General features: G+C 42.8%; 1 protein-coding gene across 1 annotated transcript in view; it reads left to right on the top strand.

Moving 5' to 3' along the window:
- Nucleotides 1-193: 193 nt before the first annotated feature.
- LOC149119185 (ubiquitin-like modifier-activating enzyme 1) overlaps nucleotides 194-22,631 on the top strand; it is a 69,838-nt gene continuing 47,400 nt past the window's right edge. The window contains exons 1-4 of the mRNA XM_089325295.1: nucleotides 194-306; nucleotides 511-572; nucleotides 1,597-1,700; nucleotides 2,437-2,587. Coding sequence (XP_089181421.1) covers nucleotides 194-306; nucleotides 511-572; nucleotides 1,597-1,700; nucleotides 2,437-2,587 — 430 coding nt within the window. The remainder of the gene's footprint in view (nucleotides 307-510; nucleotides 573-1,596; nucleotides 1,701-2,436; nucleotides 2,588-22,631) is intronic.

Genomic DNA, 22,631 nt, shown 5'->3' with positions numbered 1-22,631 from the left:
TGGATTCTGTTCAAGATAGATTACAGAAGAAGGCTTTATAATGTCATCCACAGGGATGTTCACTCACATCCCTAATCTTTGGTGGCATGAACTAGAAATCTGTGGTCACAGGGTTGTTCTGAGATCATTTTTCCTGTGAAATAAGACAATGCGCATGAAGAGAGCCACATCCTACTTCTAAGTAAGGTCAAACATGATGACCACCTTATTGAACCTGTCTACAAATTTTGAAGTCGTTAGTAAAACATTTTGCTCTCCTTTAGCTTGGTTTGAGAAGGTAGGCTTTGCCTATGTACCATGCTTATGGTAAAAAAAAAATCTAGGGGTAAAATCATACGCATGTGTAAGAGAGCCACCTCTGTGAATTTATTTATTATTCTTATTGAATAAAATTGTTTTGGAGCTAAGTTTGTGTCCTGTCTCCTTTCTGTTCAGCTCCCCTTTTCCTTATAAGGGCTTGTGGGCATCTGATCTCTGCAGACTTGGATTGCCTCACTAATTTTGTTACAGGATGATGAAGGTGATCTTGGGTTCTCTTTTCATGCAGAAGAATTTCTATGCAGGCATTGACAGTAAGCAAAGCAAGTTTCAAAAAAAAAGCAAAGCAAGTTTTATTTAGGTAAGAAGCCTTCTGCCACAGCAGTCAGTAGGGGGGCTCCAAAGGAGTAGTTGCCTGTGAAGCTTGCCAGTGCTGGGTCTTTTGTACACAAGGTGGTTATCTAGACTTAGCCAATCAGGGACCAAACAGAATAGTGGCTGACAGTCAATCTGGAGATTGGGATACTGGTCAATCAGAGGCTGGGATAACAACCAATCAGAGACAAGGAGAAAACACATCAGAGTTGTGAGAATTGGTAACCTTGTTTAGCCTTCCTGTGGTGGAAAACTTAATGTTGCTACAGGCAGCTTCTGGGAGGAGACTGGCACATTGTTCCACTCCTAAAGGGCCTCTGCACCTTTTTAAACTCCTCATCCTCCCCGCCCCCCAGTAGCTGGACCTAACTGCTGTTAATTAGGGATGTGGGAGTGACAACCACTCTAGCTGCTGCCTGCTAGAAGGGGGCACCATAAGGGTTCAGCAGAAGAGCATTCCTCTGGGAGGTCAATCTGAGGCTCCCTAACACAATGCAGATTTCCTAGGGGCATTGTCTGGAGTACCATGAGGAGTTTGATGGCTTCTAATTGTTTAACTGTGTGTTACACAAAGCATGCCAGGCAGTTTAGGCTAAATGGTCCTATGGAGAGTATAAAAAGGATTGCACATGTTAGTCTCAGAAAGAACAATAGCCAAGGTGGCCACTTCCGATTTTTAACTGAATTTCTTCAGTTTTCAAAGAAATTTCCGTCAACAGGTGTTTAATTCATTTCTTCATGTAGCTTGTCAATATCGCTTTGAATTAGGTTTGAATCTGGCAATTGCCTACATCCATTTTGTTTTTTTAGTAATTTGTAACTGATGGCTGCATGGCTTTGTAAGACTCCTTCCCAAATTTGGCTCGGCTCCTTACTGAGATATGATAGGGAAAGTAGCAATGGCATTAGCTATCTTTTCCAATACACAAGCCAAATGATTAATTTCCTTATGTGCCCATGCAGCTAGTCCAGGTGTTGGTATATTGGAAATAACCACTACCAATGCCTCAGTCGAAGTGTATGGTGACAAGAATCATCATACTCCAGGGGAAATGATCATCTGGCATGTATGGAACACATAACTCTACAGGAGGACATAAAAGGAGCCCCACCACCAATGAGGAAAAGCTTCTCCTTTCCAACAGCTGCATGAGCATGGAGGCCCAAGTAAACATACTGAGCCAGTGTATGTATTGACTCTCTGGTCCTTGCTCAGTCAAGGGTTCCGTTTAAGTCTATCAGTTCAGTCAGCTGAGCACTTACACTGGGGGCCACAGGGACTCTCAATAGCGTCTGTGAAAGTAACCATTGCCTAGCAAGTCTGGTGATATCCACATTCCATAAAGGAGCTCACATTCTGGATTTTTCAAGGGGTCTCCCTAAGGTCTTTTCTGGTTGCATCTGTCTGCAGGCTACCTCTTCATAGTCATGCCTGAGACTTTTCATCACCTCTGGGAAGAAGGTGGCAGTGTTAAGAGATGAGCATATCTTGATTTGAGCTGCAGAGCTCTCCACTGAGAATGCTTGATATTTTAAGAGGTGGTTATCGCAACCAAAGGCTTCCTTTTGGAGGCCAGCAATATGATCACATTTTGCATTATTTATACTACTAAATCTGGCCCCAAAGTAAATTTTGTGACTTCAGGAATCAGGAGAGTGATTGCAGCCACTACCCAGAGGCAAGCTGTCTATCCGTTGGCCACAAAGTCAATTTCCTTGCTAAGACACCCTATAGGCTATTAACTTGGTTCTTTCATTTGAGGTACTACTCCTAATACAATCCATTTTCTTTCTGTTTCTTAGAGAGTAAAGATCATACCCATGAGGAGGTATAGGGCAGGGGTCTTAGGTAGGACCTATTTAAGTTTCAGTGAAGACTTTATTGGGGTTCGGAGCTCCATACCAGAGTATGGGTACTGGCTACCTGGATGTCCTTCATCAGTTGATACAAGGGGTAAGCCATCTCCCCATATCCAGGGATCTAGAGATGAGAAAACCCTGTAAGACCCAGGAAGCCTATAAGCTGCTTGAGAGTCTTAGGATGGTAGCTTTTGGCTAGAGGCTTAAATCTATCTTCTCCCAGTACCTACTTTCCTTCAGAAATAGTCAAGTCCGGGCATCTTGAGACTTTGTATTTTGAGACTCCATAATCTCTTTTGGCTAAAACTTGCAGAGGGACATGGTATGCTCATGGAGTCTTCCTTGGTTTGAGTGTACAGGAGAATGCCATCTACATGTTGTAGAACAGTTCTCGAGGGCTAATTAAACTGTTACAGATTTTTGGACAAAAATAAGTATGGACTGTTCCTGAAACCCTGGGATGACAATGTCCAAATCAGTTTTGAGGACTGGCTGAAGGGGTCCTCAAAGGACACAGACAGTACCTAGTAGGTATAGGTCTTTAAAGTCTCTCTCAAATATTGTAAGAAGGTGGGTGTATTTTTGTGTGGCCATTGATGTATCAGGTATAGTGTTGAGTAAATGAGGGGCATGGACCTAGATTTCTTTAAATTCACTGTAGCACAGCTGATAAAATGCCTCCTTCTCCAATCATCCAAAGAGTCACTAGGACCCTACTTACGGTCATCCTGCAGAACTGCCTGTTGACCAGAGGGAATACACATCACTTGATCAGGGATTGCAATTTTGGCATTAGGATAATAAAATTTTGGATTGTAAATTTGACCACGCACAATTTATCCCTGAATTCCTCAGCTGACTGTATGGCTCTAAATGCTTATAACCACATTAGAGTGTTTTTTAAATTAATTAATTTAGGCTGAAAGCCAGAGTTATAGAAAGAGAGGAAGAGACACAGAAAGAGGGATCATCTACCTGCTGGTTTTCTCCCTCAGTGGCCAACACTGGCAATCTGAAGCCAGTTTCATCCAGGCCTCCCACATGGTTGTCAGGGACTCAAATACTTGGGCCTTCTTGTGCTGTTCTTCCCAGGTCATTAGCAGGGATCTGGATGGGAAGCAGAGCAGCCAGGACATGCGCAAGCACCCATATGGGATGCTGGCAAGCCAGACAGTGAATTTACCCATGACACACCACAATGCCTACCCCAACCTCATTAGAGTTAGACTGAAGAACAGCATCACATCTTTCCAGGTTAACTCAGACTCCAATGCTAGGTTCTGGAAGGGATCCATGTAACAATCTTGATCATCTGTGAAGAACCCCCTATCCCCCTTAATCTGCCTTACTAAGTAAAAGGCTCCAAAAGGCCCTTGGCCTCCAGGCACTAGCTGAAGAGGCAGTAGATTGGCATGAGGTTCTGATGGAGATAGAGATAGAGATTTGGAGTACACATGTGGAGTAGGCAGATTACAGAGAGGCCATTGTGGTCCCAGTAGAATAGTTGATTCAGTCTGACAGGCTTTATGGTGTTCTGGATTGTCTCACTATTCAAAGGAAGCCTGGATATAAGGAACCCGTAAACTTTTCCCTGCTTTATGATAGAAGATATCTAGTTGGAAGATGATATGCTTCTCTCAAAGGCCAGATTTCCCCTTCATCTAGCTTGTAACTGGGACAGGGTACAGCACAGAAAAGATCAAGCATTTATTCCTTACACTGAGGATCAAATGAGTCCCAGTGTCAGAGGGTGAACCCCAAGAGAGTGTCTTCAGTAGATGCTGTTTTCCATCTCTCACTGCCTGTGGCATCAAGAAATGTCCTGAATTCCACCAGAAAAGGAGGAAGGTGCAAGTAGAAGCAGCATGTGTTACCCACGCTCACTCCATCTTTCATACCAAAACCTGGCATATGTATTTGTCAGAATAGCACATGCAGGGAGTGTTTAGTCACATTTATTGGTGGCATGCTAGAACTTGGCCTTTGCCTACGCAGATATACACCATCACTTTTCCCCTTACAAAATGAGAAACAGTTCTAATAAGCCTCTAAACCTGGATATACTATTATTTTGACAGTGAGCCTTCATGGCAAGAGCCTTAAATAAGGTGTTTTCAGCTAGAGTTTGGAGGGAGGGCACCAGTCCTGGCAACCACTTGAGTTGGTATCCAGGCAGGTGGAGGGATAAAGGAGCATGGTGGGGGGAATAAAAAATTATCTCCACTGAGCTACCTCTGAGGACTGGACTGTATAAGAAGGACATGATCTTCCTATATAGTGGACCCCAAAGAGGAGGAAACCTGAGACCTGAGATGGAAGGATGAGGACACCAGAGAACATCTCGGAGGACCCGTCTCCACAAGTCCAGTTCATAAGGAAATCTGCGTGTATTGAGGTATTTGGATAGAAAACCACACCTGTGTCTGCAAAAGGAATACCTAAATTCTGACCCAAAACTACCCAAATGTTTGGGCAAATACAGGATAATGGGAACAGGAATTTGAATTCGTAAGAAGTGAGGGGAGTTGGAGTGACAAAGAGAGTATCTAGATGCCACAGTGTAGTGTGGCTAGCAGAAAAAGAGACAGAGATCTCATATGAATCTGAGGTAAAGTAAGTAGTCATTGTGGCACTGGGATAAGTAGCCCCTGGTCTCACTTCAAACTGTGCCCCATCACACGACAGATTGATCTCAGTGGAATGAAGGAGAGTCAGCAATTTTGAGCCCAAAACTCTGCTGGGCTGTCAGATCGAGGTTTCCAGTCAAGGAGCCTTTGGAAAATCAGCAGAGCATTGCCCTGGCCTGAATTTCACAGTTACTCCAAGAACTTTTCCCAGTTTGAGGTGATGGGCTGATCCCCAAGAAAGGAAACTGAGTCAGGAAGGACCAATATTCCCAAAGCCAATGTAAGAAGAAGAGAGGTTATAGCCTCTAGTGTTACAGCTTAAGAAGACTCCAAAAGAGCGGGTAATGAGCACCTAAGTCTGAAGTAAAGTAAGAAGTCACTGGAACATTGGGGAAAGGAATGCACGGCCTTACTCTAAACTATGTTCAGTCTCAAGAGTGCCATTCCCTACTGGAAGTGCCCTTCCCAGTCCAACATCCTTCAGGGCTGTTGGTTTCTACAGTCCAACCAAGAGATTTTCCAGGAAGCCTGGGGTTGTGGCACAGGCCAGGATCTGTCAGTCATTTCAAGACTGATTACCCAGTCCCTTGCAAAGAACCTATCCATACAAGAGAGAAGGGAATGGGTCACAGGCTAACTTGCTCATGGGCTATCAGTATCTGGGTCCAGCTAAGAGACCTTTCAGAGGAACTGGCAGGTGGCCCCAGCCAGAATCCCTCACTTATTTCAGGGCCTTCTGCCAATACCTTGGGGAGAGCTGATTTGCATGAAGTGGAGTGAGGTTAGAACAGAGTCTTATTTCCAGAGAATTTTTCCAGCCTTAAGTCTTTTTTTTAATTTTTTTTTTATTTATTTATTTTGACAGGCAGAGTGGACAGTGAGAGAGAGAGACCGAGGGAAAGGTCTTCCTTTTTTGGTTGGTTCACCCCTCAGTGGCCGCTGCGGCTGGCACGCTGTGGCTAGTGTATCGTGCTGACCCGAAATCAGGAGCCAGGTGCTTCTCCTGGTCTCCAATGCGGGTATGGGGCCCAAGGACTTGGGCCATCCTTCATTGCACTCCCGGGCCACATCAGAGAGCTGGCCTGGAAGAGGGGCAACCGGGACAGAATCCAGCACCCCGACCAGGACTAGAACCCAGTGTGCTGGCGCTGTAGGCAGAGGATTAGCCTATTGAGCCGCAGCACCAACCCCAGCCTCAAGTCTTAAGAGTGGTAGCAGTAAGTACTCTTAAATGGCTGACAGGAACCCACCCAGCTGAAAGAGAGGTGTAGAAACATTTATCCTGCTCACATATCTGGTGAGGTTATTCGATGCTGATTGGAATCTCAGTCACGATACCATGTGGTTACAGAGTGTTGAAGGCAATCTCAGCTCTTATCCCACATAAAAGAATTTCCATGCAGATAGAGTGAGCAAAGAAAGTTTTATTTGACTAAGAAGCCCCCTTTCAAACAGACAGAGGGGCTCCAAGGAAGGAATTGCCTGGGAAACTAGCCAGTGCTGGATCTTGTATACACAAACTGTCTGTCTATCTAGATTTAGCTAATCAGGGGAGAGCAGAACAACAGCTGACAACAAATAATAATGACTAATTATATATATATTATTAATTATAATATAATTATAACTAATATAACACATCTGTAACTAAATAATATAATCATAACTATAATAAGTCATAATGATAACACATCAGAGACTAGGATAACAACCAATCAGAGACGAGGACAAAACCCATCAGAGGAGTGGGAACTGGTAACCTTATCTAGCATGATTTCTATAAAAAAAGAAATATTGGTCTAGGCAGCCTCTGGCAGGAGGCAAGCATCTTGTCTACACTTTAAAGGATTCTGCTACTTTTTTCATTCCTAGAGGGACCTGACCTGATGCCTATGAGCCTTCTAACCCCTCATATTTTCTCTGTCAGTATTTCCTTGGTCCTGGGCCAGGTACGCAGACATGGAGAAGAGCAGTTGGGTGACTCATCTTTGATGCCTTTGGGCCCCCTTTTATGCTATGAAAGTTGTTTAAATGTATTTATGCATTTGAGAGACAGAAGTCATAGAGAAAACAAGAGTGTGTGTATGTGGGAGGGAGGGAGGGGGAGAGAGAGAGAGAGAAAGAGAGTGAGAGAGAGAGAGAAACATAAGGAGCACTCTGATCAGCTGACTCACTCCCCACAAGGCTGCAATAGTTTGAGAATGAGCCAAGACAAAACTCTGAGCCAAGAATTGAAAGGCAGTCTCCCATGCAGCTGAGAAAGGCCCAAGTATTTGAGCCATCACTCAAACGCTACCTCCCAGAGTTTGCATTAGCAGAAAACTGGAATCAAGACTTGAATATGGGGAGCGGCAAGATGTTGGAATAGGAAGGGAACACACTGATAGTCTGGGGAGAAGCAGTTTAATAAAAGTGGAGATACTGCAGGTTCAAGGAAGAGTAGGGGAAGAAACAGCAGAGGAAACTCTTCTGGAACTAGTGATTCACAGTGAACCTGCGTGGAGAGTGTGGGAGCCCACAGTTCAGGACACCAGCAGCAGACTCAACACACCAGTGCTGGAACGCGAGGTGAACCGAACCTCAATAGCCCGAGACACCGGCAGGCAAGCGAAAAGAGGAGACTAGAGGGAACGAACCCGGGGGGAAAAGTTCACCAGGCTAACTAGAAGAGAGAGAGAGAGAGAGAGAGAGAGAGAGAGAGAGAGAAAGTGACCGATACGGACATGGGTTTCTCTTTCTCCACTCACCTCTCAAAGGCGAGCAAGACAAAGAGCAGGCACCATCTTGGACATACGTCATAAGCAGAGCGACCTCAGGTCTGCACCAGCCCTGAGCCTAGCAGAAAAACCTGACTCTGGGTGGGGTGAATTAACAGGAGATTAGGACCTAGTGAATGTGTGGTGCTACTGAACTGAGACTGTGAAAAAAGAGACGGTGGGGGAGAGAACTCACGGAATTCACATGAGTACTCTCCAGAGATGCTATAATTCTGTAACTTTGGCAACCCAGTGGGAGACTGAAGGAGAATTTGAGCCCACTCTGAGGGCAGAACAGATTCCCTGTGTGGTCCTTGGGAAAGAGCTTCCGATCTCTGGCTCCTGTGGGTATATCATTTGCCTGCTAACTACCTCCAACTTCATTCAGCTGTGCGGAATTACTTCCCTTTTGAATCAAAGAAAGAAAGAAAGAAAGAGAGAGAGATCTACCATGCCTAACCTGGGAGTGTCACCTTTGGCACACCAAACAGAGCTCTCAGGCCACACCCATCTCAAGCCTCTAAGGCTCCATCAAAAACAGAAAAAGAACCAGAGTGAAGAAACCAAATATCTCCAATATGCCAAATAACAAACGCAAAAAAGATGCAGCACTGAAAGTGAATTACAGACCAATATCCCTGATGAACATAGATGCAAAAATCCTCAATAAAATTCTCGCCAATAGAATGCAACAATACATCAGAAAGATCATCCACCCAGACCAAGTGGGATTTATCCCTGGTATGCAGGGATGGTTTAATGTGCTCAAGCAATCAATGTGATACACCACATTAACAGACTGCAGAAGAAAAACCCTATGATTGTCTCAATAGACACCAAAAAGCATTTGATAAAATTCAACACCATTTCATAATGAAAACTCTAAGCAAACTGGGTAGGGAAGGAGCATTCCTCAATACAATCAAAGCAATCGATGAAAAACCCACGGTCAGCATCCTATTGAATGGGGAAAAGCTGGAAGCATTTCCACTGAGATCTGGTACCACACAGGGATGCCCACTCTCACCACTGCTATTCAATATAGTTCTGGAAGTTCTAGCCAGAGCTATTAGGCAAGAAAAAGAAATTAAAGGGATACAAATTGGGAAGGAAGAACTCAAACTATCCCTCTTTGCAGATGACATGATTCTTTATTTAGGGGACCCAAAGAACTCTACTAAGAGATTATTGGAACTCATAGATGATTTTGGCAAAGTAGCAGGGTATAAAATCAATGCACAAAAATCAACAGCCTTTGTATACACAGGCAATGCCACAGCTGAGGAAGAACTTCTAAGATCAATCTCATTCACAATAGCTACAAAAACAATCAAATACCTTGAAATAAACTTAACCAAGGACGTTAAGGATCTCTACGATGAAAATTACACAACCTTAAAGAAAGAAATAGAAGAGGATACCAAGAAATGGAAAAATCTCCAATGCTCATGGATTGGAAGAATCAATAGCATCAAAATGTCCATTCTCCCAAGCAATTTATAGATGCAATGCAATCCCAATCAAGATACCAAAGACATTCTTCTCAGATCTGGAAAAAATGATGCTGAAATTCATATGGAGACACAGGAGACCTCAAATAGCTAAAGGAATCTTGTACAACAAAAACAAACCCAGAGGCATCACAATACCAGATTTCAGGACATACTACAGGGCAGTTGTAAGCAAAACAGCATGGTACTGGTAAACAGATGTATAGACCAATAGAACAGAATTGAAACACCAGAAATCAATCCAAACATCTACAGCCAACTTATATTTGATCATGGATCCAAACCCAATCCCTGGAGTAAGGACAGTCTATTCAATAAATGGTGGTGGGAAAATTGGATTTCCACGTGCAGAAGCATGAAGCAAGAAACCTACCATTCACCTTACACAAAAATTCACTCAACATGGATTAAAGACTTAAATCTATGACCTGACACAATCAAATTATTAGAGAGCATTGGAAAAACCCTGCAAGATATAGGAACCTGCAATGACTTCTTGGAAAACACCCAATCAGCACAGGCAGTCAAAGCCAAAATTAACATTTGGGATTGCATCAAATTGAGAAGTTTCTGTACTTCAAAGGAAACAGTCAGGAAAGTGATCAGGCAACCAACAGAATGGTAAAATGTATTTGCAAACTATGCAACTGATAAAGGGTTGATATCCAGAATCTACAAAGAAATCAAGAAATTCCACAACATCAAAACAAACAACCCATTTAAGAGATGGGCCAAGGATCTCAAGAGACATTTTTCAAAAGAGGAAATCCAAATGGCCAACAGGCACATGAAAAAATGTTCAAGATCACTAGCAATCAGGGAAGTGCAAATCAAAACCACAATGAGGTTTCACCTCACCCCGGTTAGAATGGCTCACATTCAGAAATCTACCAACAACAGACGCTGGCGAGGATGTGGGGAAAAAGGGACACTAACCCACTGTTGGTGGGAATGCAAATTGGTTAAGCCACTATGGAAGTCAGTCTGGAGATTCCTCAGAAACCTGAAGATAACCCTACCATTCAACCCAGCCATCCCACTCCTTTTAATTTACCCAAAATAAATGAAATTGGCAAACAAACAAGCAGTCTGCACCCTAATGTTTATTGCAGAACAATTCACAATAGCTAAGACCTGGAACCAACCCAAATGCCCATCAACAGTAGACTGGATAAAGAAATCATGGGACTTCTACTCTATCGAATACTATACAGCAGTCAAAAATGACGAAACCCAGTCATTAGCAACAAGATGGAGGAATTTGGAACATACCATGCTGAGTGAATTAAGCCAGTCCCAAAGGGACAAATATCGTATATTCTCCCTGATTGGCGACAACTAACGGAGCACCAAAGGGGAAACTTGTTGAAGTGAAATGGACACTATGAGAAACAATGACTTGATCAGCTCTTGTCCTGACGGTTGATGTACAATATAATACTTTATCCATTTTAGTATTTTTTTTGTTCTAGTACCATTGGTTGAACTCGGTAATTAACACACAATTATTCTTAGGTGTTTAAATTTTAACTGAAAAGTGATCTCTGTTAGGAATTTGGAAAACATTATGCTGAGTGTAATAGGCCAATCCCAAAGGGACAAATACCACTTGTTCTCCTTGATAGGTGACAACTAACTGAGCACCAAAAAGGCAACCTGTTAAAGTGAAATGAACACTAGGAGAAACGGTGACTTGATCAGCCCTCACCCTGACCGTTGATGAGCAACTTGATATGTTATCCCTCTTAGTATTTTTTTTTGTTTGTCCTACTTAATACTTTTGGTTGAATACTGTAATCAATACACAATTCTTCTTAAGTGCTGAAGCTTAACTGAAAAGTGATCGGTGTTAAATGCAAGAGTGGGAATAAGAGAGGGAAGAGATGTGCAATTCGGGACATGCTCAAGCTGACTTACCTCAAACGGTAGAGTTAGAAACATACCAGGGGATTCCAATTCAATCCCATCAAGGTGGCATGTACCAATGCCATCTCACTAGTCCCAGTGATCAATTTCTGTTCACAATTGATCATAATGATAGGACTAAGAACCAAAGGGATTACATAAACAAGAATAGTGTCTGCAAATACTAGCTGATAGAATAAAAATGGAGAGAATGATCCAACATGGGAAGTGAAATACACAGCAGACCCATAGAATGGCAGATGTCCTAAACAGCACTCTGGCCTCAGAATCAGCCCTTAAGGCATGCAGATCTGGCTGAAAAGCCCATGAGAGTATTTCAGGCATGGAAAGCCAAGACACTCTGGGGAAAAGAAAAACCTAAATGAAAGATCTCTATGAGTGAGATCCCAGTGGAAAGAACAGGTCATCAAAGAAGGAGGTACCTTTCTCTGAAGGGAGGAGAGAACTTCCACTTTGACCATGGCCTTGTCTAAATATGATCAGAGTCGGTGAACTCAGGGGGCTTCCATAGCTTGGCAGCTCATGACAAGAGCCTAGGGTGATTACTGATGCCATAAACAGGAGTGTCAATTTGTTAAGTCAACAACAGGAGTCACTGTGCACTTACTCCTCATGTAGGATCTTTGTCCTTAGTGTGCTTTACATTGAGATTTAATGCTATAACTAGTACTCAAACAGTATTTTCCACTTTATGTTTCTGTGTGGGAGCAAACTGTTGAAATCTTTACTTAATGTATGCTAACTTGATCTTCTGTATATAAAGAGAATCGAAAATGAATCTTGATATGAATGGAAGGGGAGGGGGAGTGGGAAAGGGGAGGGTTGTGGGTGGGAGGGACGTTATGAGGGGGAAGCCATTGTAATCTATAAGCCATACTTTGGAAATTTATATTCATTAAATAAAAGTTAAAAAAAGTATACAATGATTTGGAGTAGGTATGGTTTTTCATAAACAGATCTATAGACCTATGAAATGATTTAAAGACTTAGTGAAATAACTCAGTCCCAAAAGGACAAATATCATATATTCTCCCTGACCTATAGTAACTATTAGAGTACCTAAAAGGTAATCTATAAAAGTGAAATTGACACTTTGAGATACGATTACTTTGAATAGCTCTTGCCTCAGCTGTTGAGAAACAGATTTTTTTTTCCATACTACTGTTGAGCTCTTTACTTAGTGTAGGGTTAATATGTGTATGAAGTTAACTGAAAAAAGATCTAGTAAAAATTGAGAATGGGAGATGGAGGAGGAGGAAGAAGGGTGGAAGTGCAGGTGGGAGAGAAGGCAGAGTGGGAAGGATCACTATGTTCCTAAATTTGTATTTATGACATGCATGAAGCTTGTATACCTTAAATAAAAGATTTCTAGGGAAAAAAAGACTTGAATATAAGCATTCCTGTATGGATTACAAGGTTCTTAATTTGTATCTCAACTGCTATGCCAAATGCATGCTCCTATGCTGCTTTTTGGACTATGGTTCCAAAGAAGGTTAAATGATAGAAACAGAGTTGTTTTTCTTTCTCTCTCTCTCTCTCTCTCTTTTTTTTTTTTTGAAACATACATTTATTTTTTTGGAAGGATTAGAGAGAAAGGGAGAGACATACACAGAACTTTTCCATCCTCCTATTCACTCCTGAGATGGCTGTAATGGCTAGGGCTGGGGCAAGCTAAAGCCAGGATCTGGGGTCTTGTTCTACTTCTCCCACAAGGGTGGTAGGGGTTGTCATTCTTGGGCCATCATACAGTGCCTTCCCATGCTCATTAGCAGGAAGCTGAATTAGAAGCAGAGCAGCTGAGACTCAAACTCCCACTCAAGTATAGAATTCCAACCTTACAAACATTAGTTTAAAACTCTGCTGAAATGCCACTCCAGCATCCAGTTTAAATGCCTATTTTTACGCATTTTCATCTTGAAAAGCAGAGTGACATAGGGAGATAGATGATATATATAGATAAATGATGAATGGATGGATATATATATATAAATACATGAAGGATATAGATAGAATACTGTTTGTTATGTTATGTTATGTTATGTTATGTTATGTTATGTTATGTTATGTTATGTTATGTTATGTTATGTTATGTTATGTTATGTTATCTTCCTACCTCTTCCCAAATTCTAACAACAGCTAGGGCTGGACCAGATCAAAGCCAGGAATGAGGAATTAACACCATTTCTCTTCTATGTGTGGTCAAAGCCCAGGCACTTGTACCATCATCTGCTACTTCCAGGATACATTAACCGGAAGCTAGATCAGAAGGAGAATAGCTAGGACTCAAACCAAGTGGATGTGGACATCGCAAGCAGAAGCTGAACCCCCTGAATGCCAAACCAGCCCCTGTTGGCATCCACTGTCATCTTAGGCAAAATGCTGAAATGCAAACATGTTTCATCTCACCAACTTAGTTCCTAGAAGCAAGGTACAAGGGTACAATTGAATAGCCCTGGCAACTCTGGTGCTCTGTGAGTGATGGAACCAGAGAATAACATTATGCTAGGATAATCATCACAAATCTCCTAGCTGCTTCACACCATTCACAAGCAGGATATTGCTTGAGCCCCCCACTCCTTCAGTGAGCCTTGGGCCCTGAAGAGACTGAAAGCCTTTGAAAGTGGCTCATGGAAGCCCCTCATTCCCACAAACAGCCTGGGACTTAGTCATTGAAGGACTGAGGTTGCAATGATGCAACTCCCTAGGATGTCCAGTGAGCTGCAAACTTCTACCATGCGCCACAGAGGCCAGAGAGCCTTTGTAAGGTAGCAGATGATTAAGTGCAGGAAGTGGCAACTGTGAAATTGAGGATGCCATTTTCTGTGCCTCATCACCCTGGATGGCTCCACAGATGACATTTTCCTCAGGTCTAACTTCAATGGTCAGGGTAAAGAGTTTGACGTTAGTGAAAAAGGACAAAATGTTTATAGTGCCTGGGTCTCTGTCATTTCCTGCCTTCATATGCACTGAACTGAAAATGTACACAAGAGGTATGCTGTGATCTTTCTCCCCTAAAAGACTAGAGGACAAAGCATGAAAGGGGAGAGCCATAAGTTCTTGGTGCCACAAAGATGGGCTGAGGGCTTTCAGCAAATTTGGGGGTGCAGATGTGGATATCAGGAGAAGAGAAGCAGGACAGAGGGACAGAAGCTATGGCAAAAGAAACTACTGGCTTATTGTGAAAGAGAAGCTACCTTTCTCATCCACCTGAGACCATGAAATGGTTACCTTCTGGGGCATGTCTGATTTCTGTGTGGCCTTAGATTTCTACACTGAGGGAAGGGGACATTCTTAGGGAACACTTGCAAAATGAAGTCTGAATCTGTGTGCCCTTCGAACACTGTGTCCCCTGTCCCTATCTGACCCCCTCGACCCTTCTCTGTGAAAATGGTATTTTTTGAAGATTTGTTTTATTTATTTGAAGGGCAGAGTTTCAGAGAGGCAGACGCAGAGAGAGAGAGAGAGAGAGAGAGAGAGAGAGAGAGAGAGAGAGAGAGAGAGAGGTCTTCCATCCATTGGCTCACTCCCAAATGGCTGCAACCTTCGGAGCTGCCCATCTGAAGCCAGGAGACAGGAGTTTCCTTCAGGTCTCTCACATGGGTGCAGGGGCCCAAGGACTTGGGGCATCTTCTCCTGCTTTCCCAGGCTAAAGCAGAGAGCTGGGTCAGAAGGGGAGCAGCCGGGACTCGAACCGGTTCCATATGAGATGTTGACGCTGCAGGTGGTGGCTTTACCTGCCATGCCACAGCGCAGGCCCCAAACATGACATATTGATGTGGGATTTGAAAGTTCCAAGTGGCATCCTAACAGCTGGGCTAAATGTTCCCCCTGAGTTTGTCACTTTTGGATTCTGTATATGAGTGGGAACCTGCAGTATTTGTCTTTTTGAGCCTGGCTTATTTCACTTAACATAAACTCCTTCAGGTTCATCCATGTTAGTGTAAGTACTGGAACTTCTGTCCTTTGTGTGCCTGGACAATGTTCCTTTGTTTATAAAAAACACTTTGATTTTTTAAACCATGATTGCTATCTTTGCTCAGTATTGCTTTTCTCAAAACATATTTATTTATTTAAAATGCAGAGCAAGGAATGAATGGAAGAGTAGTGAGAGAGAGCAAGATCTACAGTCTGTTTGTTTATTCCCCTAACTCCTGCAATAGCAGGGCTGGCCTGGTAAAGCTAGGAGCTACGAATTCCAGTTGGGTTTTCCACATGAATGGTAGGTACCCAAGCACCTGGGGGAACACCAGCTGCCTGCCTTAGCAGGGAGGTGGACAAGAAGTAGAGCACCTGGGCCTCTCCTCTATAGATGTGGACTTAGTCTGCTGTCCTACAAAGCCAGCTCTGCAATCACATTTTTTTAATCCATTCATCTGTTATGGAGATTAAGGTTGATTCCAGATCTTGGCTTTTGTAAATAGGGCTGTAATGAATGAACACAAGAAATAAAATGTCTCTCTGAAATACTGATTTCAGCTCTTCTGAAGATACCATTGACCCTCTACACCCAAAGATTTTGTATCCATGGGTTCTACAGCTGCAGATTAAAGCATTTATTAAATGCATACATACTTCATCTTGTCATTACTTAAAATACTGTTGAACAACTATTTCCATGGCATTTATAGTACCTTAACCATTTATGTGCCATCTAGACATGATTTAAATTATGCAAGAGGATGGACAAGTATTTTGTGCCAATTCGGCACCATTATATATGAGGACTTTGTATACATGCAGTCTGGCTTCTCAAGGGAAATCCTGGGACAACTGTACACCCAGAGATGGATCTCAGGGATCTTCATTGGGGCATACTGTGGATTCAGCCAACTCTCATGACACCAACAACATATATTGAAGGTGCACCAGTTCAGTTCGGGTCCCACCTCCTCTACTTCTGGTCCAGCTCCCTGCTAATGTACCTGGGGAGGCAGCAGAAGATGGCTCAAGTGCTTGGGTTCATGCCACCCCTGTGAGAGACCAGAATGGAGTTCCAGGCCCCTTTTTTAAGCCTGGCCCAGCCCCAACTGTTGTGGGAATTTCGCAGAGGTGGGGTGTGAACTGGTAGAATTGAAGATTCTCTCTCTCTCTCTCTCTCTCTCTCTCTCTCTCTCTCTCTCTCTCTCCTGAATAAATGAATAAATAAAAATCTTTAAGACGTGGATTTCACAGTTAGTTGAAAACAAAATTAGTGGTGGATGTTTGGCTTAGTTAACCCTGCTTGAAATGTCCACATCCCCACAGTGCAGTACCTGGGTTGGAGGCCTGTCTGCTTTAGATTTAGGCTCCTTGATTGCAGCTCCTCTGAAATGTACCCTTGGAGGCAGCAGCTGGTGGCTCAAGTACTGGGGTTTCCTCCACCAAAATGGGATACATGCATTGAATTACCAGCTCCAACTTCCATCCAGCCCTGCCTCACATGTTGCAGGTATTTGGGGATTGAACCAACAGGTGGGAAATATTTCTCTGTCTGCTTCTCTGACTCTCAGATAAATAAAATAAATAAATGAAATATTAAGTTAAAATTGATTTTAGGTGATAACACTTAGCCTAGCAATTAAGAACACTGCATCCCATATCATAGTTCCTGGATTGAATCCAAGCTCTGCTCCTGATTCATCTTTCTGCTAAAGCACACCCCCAAAGGCAGCAGATGACAATTCAGGAACAGGAATTCCTGACATGCATGTGGGAGACTGGGATTAAGTTCCTGACTCCTGATTTTGGCCTTTCCCAGTTCTAGACATTTGGACACTTGGGAAGTAAACCAGTGGATGGGAGTGTCCTCTCTCTGTCCTCTCTCTCTCTCTCTCTCTCTCTGTCTCTCCTCTCCTCTCCTCTCCTCTCCTCTCCTCTCCTCTCCTCTCCTCTCCTCTCCTCTCCTCTCCTCTCTCTCTCTCTCTCTCTCTCTCTCTCTCTCTCTGGGAGAGGTAAATAAATTTTTTTATTTTATTTATTTGAAAGACAGAGTTACAGAGAGAGAGGTAGAGACACCAAGAGAGGTCCTCCATCCGCTGGCTCACTCCCAGATGGCCACAAAAGCCAGAGCTGTGCCAATCCGAAGCCAGGAGCCAGGAGCTTCCCCTGGGTCTCCAATGTGGGTGCAGGAGCCCAAGGACCAGGGCCACCCCCCACTGCATTCCCAGGCCATAGCAGAGAGCTGGATTGGAAGAGGAGCAGCTGGGACTAGAATTGGCACCTATATGGGATGCCAGCACTTCAGGCCAGGGCTTCAACCCATTGTGCCACATTGCAGGGTCCTCCTTCCCCCCGCCCCAGGAGAGATAGATAAATTTCTTTAAAAAATTTAATCCTGAAAGTAGACATTGATTGGAATGCTAAAATAAGTATGACACATTGAAAACATTTTCCTTTTTTATTGAGATGCATAAATTATATATATACATCTACATATATATATATGGTATAGTGTAATAAAATTTGTATACAAGGTGTCATGATCAGGTCAGAGTGATTAGTGTGTAGTCGCCTTAAACATTCACCATGTCTTTATGGTGAGAACATTCAAAATTTTGTCTTCAAGGTATTTTGGGATAAACATGGGTTCTTCAAAAACTTCATGGAAAAGTCATATTATGGAAAAGCTGTAAGAATTTCACAACTCTATTTATTCATTTATATTTTAGAAAACTTTTAATAAATATAAATTTGGAAAGTACAACTTTTGGATTATAGCAGTTTTTCCTCCCATAACCACCATCCCACCATCCCACCCACAAACCATCCCATCTCCTACTCTCTTTCCAATCCTATTCCTCATTCAGATTCATTTTTAATTATCTTTATATATCAGAAGATCAACTTGGTATACACTAAAGATTCCAAAGGTTTGCACCCAAACAAACATACAAAGTATAAAGTACTGTTTGAATACTAGTTTTATGTTCAATTCTCATAGTGCAACACATTAAGGACAGAGGTCGTACATAGGAAATAAGTGCACAGTGACTCCTGTTGTTGACTTAACAACTGACACTCTTGTTTATGATGTCAGTAATCACCCTAGGCTCTTGTCATGAGCTGCCAAGGCTTTGGAAGCCTCTTGAGTTCACAAACTCCAACCTTATTTAGACAAGGTCATAGTCAAAGAGGAAGTTCTCTCCTCCCTTCAGAGAAAGGTACCTCCTTCTTTAACGGCCTGTTCTTTCCACTGGGATCTCACTCGCAGAGATCTTTCATTTAGGTCACTATTTTTTGCCATAGTGTCTGGGCTTTCCATGCCTGAGATACTGTTATGGGCTTTTGGGCCAGATTCAAATGCCATAAGGTCTGATTCTGAGGCCAGGGTGCTGCAAGTGCATTTGTCATCTATGAGTCTGCTCTTCCCGCTTCCCTTATTGGATGAGTCCTGCTTCCCTTATTGGATCATTCTCTCCTTTTTTTATTCAAACAATTATTATTAGCATACACTGGGCTTATCTTTTTAAAGATTTGTTTATTTTATTTGAAAATCAGAGTTACACAGAGAGAGAGGGAGTGGCAGAGAGAGAGAGAGGTCTTCTATCTGCTTATTCACTCCCCAGTTTGGCTGCAATGGCCGGAGCTGCGCCAATCCAAAGCAAGGAGCCAGGAGCTTTCATCTGGGTCTTCCACGCAGGTGCAGGGGCCCATATTCTTGGGTCAACTTCTATTGCTTTCATATCATCTGCAAAGAGGGATAGTTTGTCTTCTGCCTTCCCAATTAATATACCTTTAATTTATTATTCTTGCCTAGTGGATCTGGATTCCAGTGCTATATTCAATAGTAATGGTGAGAATGGGTATCCCTGGCTTGTAATGGATCTCAGAGGAAATGCTTCCAACTTTTCCCCATTCAATATGAATCTAGCCATGAATTTTCCTAAATGCAGGTGATATGATTATTTAGGGGATCCAAGAACTCCACTAAGAGACTGGAACTCAGAGAAGAGTGTAAAGAGCAGGATATATAATCAATGGACAGCAATCAACACCCTTTTTATACACAAGCAATGCCATGGCCGCGAAAGAACTGCTGAGATCAATCCCACACAAAATAGTTATAAGAAATCAAATACCTTGGAATAAATTTAACCAAGGATGTCAGAGATCTCTATGATGTAAATAGCAGAGAGTGGGATAGGAATTGGAGCAGCTAGAAATCAAACCGGAATGCTGGAACTGCAGCGGCATCTTTACCCACTATACCACAGTGCCAGCCCCACCCTGGCCTTATTTATGCAATCACTTTGACAATCATATCTTTATGATCAATGAACTTAAACTTTGACTAGTAAGATGGCATTGGTACCTGCCAACTTAATGGGATTTGAAGTCCCATGGCACGACTCTAGCTCTACCATAAGGAGTAAATCCGAATGAATGTGTGCTGAAATGTACATCTCCTCCCTCTTATTCCCACTCTTATTTTTAACAGGGATCAATTTTCAGTTGAATTTAAACACCTAAGAATAATTGTGTATTAATTAAAGGGCTCAAGAAATAGTATTAAGTAGAACCAAAAAATAGATGGGTTTTGTTTTTTAATCCATTTAGCCAGTCTGTGCCTTCTATCTGGAGAGTTGAGGCCATATACATTCTATGTGACTATTGAAAGTAGTAGGTTTGCCATACTGTTTTTGCAAAGATATTTTTAATATATATTTTGAACTTCCTGTGATCTTTTACTGAGAGATTTTCTTCCTTTAGCTTCTTTTATATTGATGACCATGTTTCTGTATTCTAGTTTTTAACACAACTTTAAGCATCTTTTGTAAGACTGTATGAATGGTGACAAAGTCTTTCAATTTCTATTTGCTATGAAAGGTCTTTATTTCACCTTCATTCACAAATGAGAGCTTTGCAGGATATAATATTCTAGGATGGCAGTTTTTTTTTTTCTCTTAGTACTAGGGCTACGTCTTGCCATTTCCTCCTAGCCTGCAGAGTTTCTGATGAGAAATCTGCTGTGAATCTAAATGAAGATCCTCTGAAAGTAATCTGGTGTATCTCTCTTGCACATACAGAATATTTTCTTTATGTTTCACTGTGGTGAGTTTGATTACAAAGTGTCCTGGTGAGGATCTTTTCTGGTCATGTCTATTGGGAGTTCTGTGCGCTTCCTGAACTTGGACCTCTCTTTCTTTCTCTTAACCCAAGAAGTTTTCTGCTAGTATCTCACTAAAAAGGCCTTCTAATCTTTTTTCTCTCTCCATGCCTGGAGGAACTCCTACAACCTGAATGTTGTTTTTTTTTAATAGTATCTTGTAGATTCCTAACAATTTTTTCGATTTCTAATTTCTTCTTCTTGTCTTTGGTTTTACTGTAGACTTCCTGTGCTCTGTCTCTAGTCTGATATTCTCTCTTCTGCCTCACTGATTCTGTTTTTAAGGCTCTCAACTGCATTTTTTATTTGTCCTAATGAATTTTTCATATTTTTGATTCCTCCTTAAGATTTCTTTTCATGAGAGAGATTTTTTTATGTCCTACGTGGATTTCAGTAGTTTTTGTGTTTGATTTTATTTACTTCTAAGTATTCTTATTTTTCTTCTTTTTTTTTATTTTTGACAGGCAGAGTGGACAGTGAGAGAGACAGAGGGAAAGGTCTTCCTTTGCTGTTGGTTCACCCTCCAATGGCCGCCACGGCTGGCACGCTGCGGCCAGCGCACCACGCTGATCCGATGGCAGGAGCCAGGTGCTTCTCCTGGTCTCCCAAGGGGTGCAGGACCCAAGCACTTGGGCCATCCTCCACTGCACTCCCTGGCCACAGCAGAGAGCTGGCCTGGAAGAGGGGCAACCGGGACAGAATCTGGCACCCCAACTGGGACTAGAACCCAGTGTGCCAGCACCGCAAGGTGGAGGATTAGCCTAGCGAGCCATGCTGCTGGCCTACTTCTAAGTATTCTTATCATCAATTTTTTGAGTTCCATTTCTTGCATTTCAACTGTCTCATTGCCTTCATAATCTTGTATTGAAGTGTCATTTCTTTTGGGAGCATGTTGTGTTCCTTATTCTTGAATCTTGGATTATTGCATTTGTTATTCAGCATTTGTTGTGATACTTCAGGTTTCTTCTTCGTTTTATTCCTGTGGCAGCTTTTATCATTGTAGTAGGATTCTGCAGATAAGCGGACTGTCTGCTTTCAGTGAATCTCTAGAGGTTTGTGGTGAGTGTGGCCAGAGACCTCTTTTCAGTTCTTCAGGGTTAAGGGTATGCATAAGGTGACACTCTCAGCTGTGGCTTGGTAAATCTTCTCTCTTCTTCTCTTTTTTCAATCAGAAGGGAAGTACTTCCACTCAGCTAAGCTCTCTTCCTTGACAGCAATCAGTGACGAGTCCTAGCCCCAGGGGGTATAATATTCTTCTGCTCTTTCCCAAGGGCCACACAAAGGATCTGTGCATTCCTCAGTGAAAGTTCATATTCCCCTACCATGTCTCTCACCAGGTAGCCAGAACTGCCCGAGTTTGTGGCCTCTCCCACCAAGACTACTCAAAGTCTCATCACAATTGTTAGTTCTCCCACACACACTCAGCTTTTTTTTTGCATTCCCAATTCAGAAGCTCCACACATGCATAGGTCTTAGTCTCCTGTTATTACTCTCCACCAGAGACATTTATCTATTCAGCTGATTGCCAGACACAGACACGAGCTGGCACAGCTGCTATGTATTTCCAAAATGGCACCTGCTGCATCAGCTTGACACCTTCGTAAGTTGATTAAAGAGAAAGATTCATATCTGTAACATCCCTCTTATTTTTTCTCTCCTCTAGTTATGCTGGTGTGCTTTTCCCTATGGGGCTTCAAGCCTCAATCCCTCTAGGCTCTTCCTCCCACTTTTCTGCCAGTGTCTTGGACTATTGCAGTCTTGTCTCACCTCTGTTTCTTTTGTTCTTTTTTTTTTTTTATTTGACAGGTAGAGTTACAGACAGTGAGGGGGAGAGACAGAGAGAAAGGTCCCTTCCATTCATTCCCTCCCCAAATGGCCGCTACAGCTGGTTCAGCACTGATCTGAAGCCAGGAGCCAGGTGCTTCCTCCTGATCTCCCAGGTGGGTGCAGAGGCCCAAGCACTTGGGCCATCCCTCCACTGTCCTCCCGTACCGCAGCAGAGAGCTGGACTGGAAGAGGAGCAACCAGGACTAGAACCCGGTGCCCATGTGGGAGGCTGGTGCCGCAGGCAGAGGATTAACCAAGTGAGCCACGGTGATGGCCCTATCTCACCTCTCTTTCTAGCACTGGTACAGAGGCTCTGGGCTGCTGAGTTCCCAATCCATGGAACTCCACGTAGGTCCACCATGTCTCTCTAATTACCGAAGTGTTTCCTCTATTTCGACACTATCTC

The sequence above is a fragment of the Oryctolagus cuniculus genome, chromosome Y, assembly GCF_051225735.1.
Source record: "Oryctolagus cuniculus isolate XC-2025 breed Fujian yellow rabbit chromosome Y, ASM5122573v1, whole genome shotgun sequence".
NCBI classification, from domain to species: domain Eukaryota; kingdom Metazoa; phylum Chordata; class Mammalia; order Lagomorpha; family Leporidae; genus Oryctolagus; species Oryctolagus cuniculus.
The sequence above is the reverse complement of the archived record's forward strand: the minus strand, read 5'-3'. Positions and strand labels throughout refer to the sequence as shown.